At 51.9% G+C, this 6,401-nt stretch overlaps 1 protein-coding gene across 1 annotated transcript in view; it reads right to left on the minus strand.

Moving 5' to 3' along the window:
• Positions 1–3,195, minus strand: part of LOC149341223 (motile sperm domain-containing protein 2-like) — a 58,924-nt gene extending 55,729 nt beyond the window's left edge. The window contains exon 1 of the mRNA XM_089543167.1: positions 2,712–3,195. Coding sequence (XP_089399293.1) covers positions 2,712–2,829 — 118 coding nt within the window. The 5' untranslated portion in view covers positions 2,830–3,195. The remainder of the gene's footprint in view (positions 1–2,711) is intronic.
• Between the last annotated feature and the right edge of the window lie 3,206 nt (positions 3,196–6,401).

Genomic DNA, 6,401 nt, shown 5'->3' on the forward strand with positions numbered 1-6,401 from the left:
GAAAGAACGCGATACCAAGTAATGCAGGAAGAAACATTAGGACTTCCAACACGTGGCCCAAATGGCCTGTCCGCAATCGCACTCTCTTTCGAGTGTTCCGTATGTCTAAAGATAATTTGAGGTAGCTGAGACTGGTGCCCCTAATGACCGCATGCCGCTTTCACTGGTGAGAGCTCCGCCTTTTCTGATGAAGATGAGGCTGCTCTAGTGCGTATGCGACAGTCGTTGGCGGGCGTCGTCGCGGGTAATGAATGCGCGGTACGACAGGCAGCAGCCTTGCGGTGACATAGTTACTCATGGTTGATGTTCCGGTGGTACAGTAGTCGACAGATCTGCAGCAATGCGCCGACTGCCCCAGAGAGTTGCACTTTCGTGCGATTAACGCCGATCAAAGGCTAGTCGCTACGCAGTCATCGCTCGAACGAAAAAACAGAGGGAAAAAAAAACAACCTCGCGTGTTGCTTCTGTTATCTCTGGATGCATACAGTTTTGTTGGACCCAGTTTTTCGCAATGCAAAAACAATCTTGCTCAGAAGAATGTAGCGTGAATACGTGCCTGCGACCACGGCGAAATATTATCATGTGATCGTCTAGAATCCTTCATCCTTCCGCAAGAGCCCCCCTTCGGACGATAACACTTTTCACACAGTCAGAAACGGCTTTCACGAGCGTTGCATCTAGATTCTGAAAATGAGGTCCACGTACAGATTTAGCTCGGGTAACGCCGTGCTGATACGGGCATCATTGCACTCCGAAACGCATCGCTCCGATTACTAACGAAGTCGCGGAAGCAACAACGCCTCGAGCCAAGGAACGGCAGCTCGAGATTGAGGTCGGCTGCTGCTTCCCTGGGCGAAACGACCAGCAACAAAGCGAAGCCGAAATCACTGCCCTGGCAGCGTATTTTCCTTTCTACCGAAATAAACGACCCCGCACAGGCGGCCGGCAAGCACAACAGAGAGCGTGCACGAACGGCGAACGACGCCACGCACGCTAGGGGCGCACCCCTCCTCCCCCGTTCGCTGACCCACATACGTATGAGCCCAGCGCGCCCGCCGGCGCCGCGATTGAGGAAGAGGAGACGCGCTTTGTTTGTGCGTCCCTGCACATTAGAGGCTCGCCAGCTACGCGGCGGCGCCTTCTCCTTCCCGCTGCAACTTGCTCACGCCCGCGCCACGTAAATAACTGCGCCCGAAAGCGGGCGATAGCTCGGGTCACGTGGTTCGAAGCGGTGGGACTGCCGAGGTAACTTGCACTCCGCTGTCAACGACCTGCAACGCTGTTACACTTTTTAGCGAAGAGCGATATGGCGAGTGCAAAAATATGGTCGTACCAGCTTCTAATGAACACGGGAGAAGAAAGAAAAAGCGGGGAAGTTAACATTCACTATTCGGCAGAATAAATTTGACTTTTTAGGAAGGAAAGGACGTACTGTCTTACTTCTCGATGGACACTGAAACCGCGCCGTGAGAGTATGGGACGTTCCCGGGTTTGAATCTGGCCGTGGTGGCCACGTTTCGATGGAGGCGAAACGCAAAAGGAGCCCGTGTGCTGTACGATGTCAGTACACGGTCGAAAGTATTCCGGAGCCCTCCACTACGGCACCGTTTTCTCTTCTTTTGCTCTCATCTTCCTCCCTTCGCTCACGGCGCGCTTGAGGTGTCCCACCGAGAAGTGAGACAGTTACTGCGCCATTTCATTTCCTCAAAAACGGCTAATTAATTAATGGGATGAAGGAGGGAGTGAAAGAAAGAGGCGCCGTAGTGAGTGGCTCCGGAATAATTTCGCCCATCGGGGCTTCTTTAAAGTGCCGGTTAGATACTCTGGACGTGGGTAAGGAGATAAAGGGAGCGGAAGAGACGAGAGACAAGTGAGAAGTTGAAAATCTTGAACACGGCAACACAATATAAATTCACCCTGTACCAACAAATAAACACGGGAACCTGGCTATAAAATAATCCCAGTAATTATCGTGCATTTGCAGTCGAACTATTTGCCCCTCATGGTTCGACTGGTTTGCAATGCCTGCCAGCGAAAAAAAATACAAATTTTTACTCGACTCCGTGGACTGAGATGATTGTCTAGATTTTGATTGTAATCGGTTGGATGCACGTGGGCGTTAGTGGCTATTATTTCCTACTTTGAAGTTACTACTGGTACGCTGGTGAATACACCCAAAGCTCCCTGACTAAGATCGATAATACATTAGGTCGCAGCATCCACGAACTCCCATTTATTCATGTCACCAGTTTGCTGAAGCCACATTCGTTTATCGATCATCCAGACTCGCACGCCTGAAAGCAGTGAAACCTCGAGCAGCACTTGAGACAGCAAACGTTTTGCGCTGTAGTTGAAGCACTGCTGAGCGAAGGAGCGGGTAAATTGTTTTCACTTTCTATCAAAGTTAACAAGCAGACGCAGCGAACAAGAACTGAAGAATACTGTTCCTTACTGTTTTTAATTAACAGTTGACAAGTCGTTGCTACGCTGCCCATCTTGGCAGTGACAGCAGAGCAGCAGCTCGCCTCTTCATGCGCAACCCGACAGCTCACTTATATCCTCCGTAAACTTTCCAGTAATCCATCACAAGAGGTTGCCAACATTGCGCAGGACCCCCTTTTCGCCCAGCCCATCCTTCAACGCGCGTTTGAAGGACAGGTGCCAACGCGATCAATTTTCTCGAAGACTCACACCGGGAGTAATATACTGACCTGGGTCCCTCTCGGCCTCTTCCAGGATCCTCCTGCGTAACTCCTCAATGTTATCCTTCATGACGACGTACTCCTTCTCGCCGAAGGTGTCTCCGTTTCTTTCCTTGATCTGCACCATCACCGATCACTCAACGGGCGTCGCTCACCGCGACGACGCTTCGTCCGCAGTCCGGCTCCCGCACGTACACTTCCCCTGGTTGAATGGGCCTTCCTCCTCCGCCTTGCTCTTCCAGCACAGTGAAACGGTCGGCACTGGGTGTGAAGCTTACAAGGCGAGCGATTTCAGAGAGCCGCTGCGAGCCAGAGACGACGGCACCCAAGGCTCCCCGAAAAGCGTCGTCTGCTGGCCGAGTATCGGTGTCCGACGTTGGCTGTCAGCGAACTCGCATCCTTGCTTCGTGAGTGCGCGAGCCGGCCCGGCGTCGGCCGTGTACTACTCCCTGGGCCGCTTCCTCGAGGTGAGGCCGGCCCCAGAACCAGTTCCCCGCTTGTTCTTTCCTCCTCTCGATTACGTAGCGTCACACTTCCTCCTCCCCACCCTGAGGTGGCTGCCGTGCCGGCGACACGGGAAGATGCCCTTTCCTGTAGCCCGGTCCACATGTCGCGCCGCGAATTTCACTCGACACGCGCGGCGTAGCCTTGAGAAGGTGCCCGTTCCGCCGAGCCCATAAGACGCAAACACAACTCGTCACAAGCTTAGCGAGAGCCACAACGCATCGCCGCCTGTGTGCTTGCGCCACTGTCGCGTGAGTTGCATTAGCCTGGCCACCGACTGGCAAGCCACGCACGCGCACTGGCATCACGCGCGTTTTATCCACTATTCTTCGTCCTGGAATCAGCCGGACCCATTGTTTCGTTGCAGGAAGTCGCCCCGGCGTAGTGGGCCGAGGCGGCTTTCACCACAGCCGAGTTTCTTGTCTGTTTGCTGTTTACCGCAACGATATGTGGTCGTCAGTTTTGGGACTATGCAAATTGCTAGACGCGTTCTCCCAGCGCGGACTGCGGTAATTGTTCTGAAAATCGCCGCAATTTAGTACCGGCCTGCCGCGCTGGAAAGCATTCCGAGAAAGCCGCGCCAGTTACCATAGCCCCTTTTCTTTAGCTTCATTGTTCGTTCCCGCTTTCCTCGTTCCCTTTGTTTCATCCTCGCTGGGCCAATGCTGCGGCTGGTCTAAATACAAAAGGGCACCGGGCGAGAGGCTTCTAATCACGTGACTTGATTATTGTGCACTTGGCCACTGCAGTTCGTGAGTGAAGTCATTGTGAACTAAATAAAGAAAATAGAAGTGCCATTCGTCCTTCACGCAAAGTAAAGGTTGGCGAAGCGCAACGTATACGTTAGGAGAGGCACGGGGCATACAAATAAAGTTTAATTTAGCGATAGACATTGTTTCATATTTTGTACGGATATATTATTATTTTCCATCATCGCCAACTGTTTTTTTTTTTTTAGGTCTGCCCTGATACCATAGCCGCAGAATGGCATGGCTTGCTACAGCCCTGACATCACTCACGACAGCTGCCTGTGATATAGCTGGTCTGTTCGGGTATATAGCCACTACACCAACTGAATTCTTTTGATGATTTGCATCAAGCCGGGCAAAGAAAACCGGTATTCCTGTTTACAATTTTCAGGCACCGGAGTGGAAGCTACAGCTGGCGCGAGCAAATTAGGGCCAAACTGTCAAAGCATGTCGCACGTTCGTGAACAAAATTGTAGCCCACGTCACAAATGGGTGGCGATTTAAAAGGTAAACTACGCCTTTGTACGGAAGCGCGAGCAGCCTCGACTATTCAGCCCCTTCAGATGGCGACGTCTGTGGCGTCTTCTTGAGCGCCGACTGATTGTCGGCCAGTTAGTTGGCGACAATTTCTTAATTTTCAGCCAGAACAGAGACACCGCGCCATCGATGTAGCAAGTCTCACGTCGCTGCATATGCAACGACGCGGGTATACGAACCACGCTGCGCGATTTTTCTGAAATTTATAACCCAAGCCGAGGCCGATATATAGAAGCCAGTTCATATATGACCGTCTTGGTGGACAGGTACTCAGGAGTAGCTCATCCGCGTTCTTCAGAACTGCCAAAATTCATGTAATTTAAATGGTCACTCCTAACAGCTGAGTAGATGCAACTGCCTGTGGTGCTGGATTTCACGACGCTGTAAAAAAAAAAAGTGGTGCTGGTAACACACTTGTTTTGAAAATTCGACATAGTGCAGCATCCTACGAGCCAAGTGAGCAGTGGGTTCCCGATGACTGCGCGCCAATTTTGGCCGACCGAGACGGCTCCCCGCGACGTCTTTAGTCTGTGGGAACGCAGTGTGTTGCGACGCCACAAACACGCGAATTTGGAGCGCCTTGGACCTTGCGTGTGCCATCCCCGGCTCTCTTCCTAATTCACCCCTCCTTTCATGGCGTGGTTGAGGTGTCCACTCAATTTGAGACAGTTGCTGCTGACCTCACCAAAAATGGCACTACCCATGGCGAGGGAAAAAGTTGGAGGCTTATCAAGGTTAAGCCCAGTGGATGCGAAGCAGCCTTCGTTTTGCATTCTTATTATTAACGTCCTTAGCGTTTGGAGGCATCTTGACCGCATACACGCCCGGCGCAAAGACGCTGGCGCGGTTGCGGGCACCATGGAGGAAAATGGCGGGCACAGAGACTGACGCGGCGGCGGGCGCGCGCCGCTTCATCCCTGGCGTGACGTCACATATCACGTGATGCAGCGATGGTGGCGCCGCCGCCGCGTCGCGCGCGACGGCGCGAACCGAAGCGTGGAGGCCTCCGCCGGGCGACGTCTGACGGCGCGATATGAGGCCCCATCTGCAGCCGGTGTGATGTCATCACGTGACGTCACATCATGTGATCTCACTTCAAGGTCAATGGTGGCCACCGCCGGGCGTCGCGCGAAGGCCCGAAACCTACGTTAATGTGCTTCGCATAATAAACATGGATTGGGTATAGAACCGCAAAAGATATAAAATATAATTGAGTGGCAGGAAACGAAGGATTTTGGGAGTATAAGGTTGTGAGGCAATGTGGAAAGGATCTGAGGCAGGGTTTTTGCCATTTGGTGCAGACCGCCACGGCCTACGTCACTGGAAAGTCGCCACCAGTGACAGAGGACAAAAAGTAAACGAAACGAACCGTTACAAGTTGCGGCCTATGGATTAAGTTTTAGAGCAAGTGCGGAAGACTTTTGACAATCGTTTATATGTAATCAAGAGGGTAATCTCCCGGTGGCAACAGTATAATCGCACTTATGTCTGTTTCAAAGCGCACATAGCCCCTTTTATTCGTGTCGCAGAACAAAAGGATCGGTGCAGGCAAAGAGAACCGCAGCCCTGCGATGGGAATCTTTCAGAAAGCGTCTGTCTGAGAAGTAGACCGCCGTCGAGAAAAGATGGCGTCATGGGATACAGCTATCCATTTGAGTCACATCTGAAAATACGGCGCCTTCGTCTCTTCATAAAATGTTAATTCTTCGTCCGTAAAGACGGCAGCTTTTCCCTTTTTTACTATTTTTTAAGCGTGCGTGGCTACCGCAGCCTCTGACCACCCAGAAAAGTTTTCGCTCACTATGCCGCGATAAAGGGCCGCTGTCTGCACGATGTAACACTACCGTTTCTTCTGAAGACTACAAACTTTGCTGTCAAGTTTAACGACTTAACTTTAATAGGGACTCTT

This window comes from Amblyomma mixtum, chromosome 5, assembly GCF_055824585.1.
Source record: "Amblyomma mixtum isolate Tamu chromosome 5, ASM5582458v1, whole genome shotgun sequence".
Lineage (NCBI taxonomy): Eukaryota > Metazoa > Arthropoda > Arachnida > Ixodida > Ixodidae > Amblyomma > Amblyomma mixtum.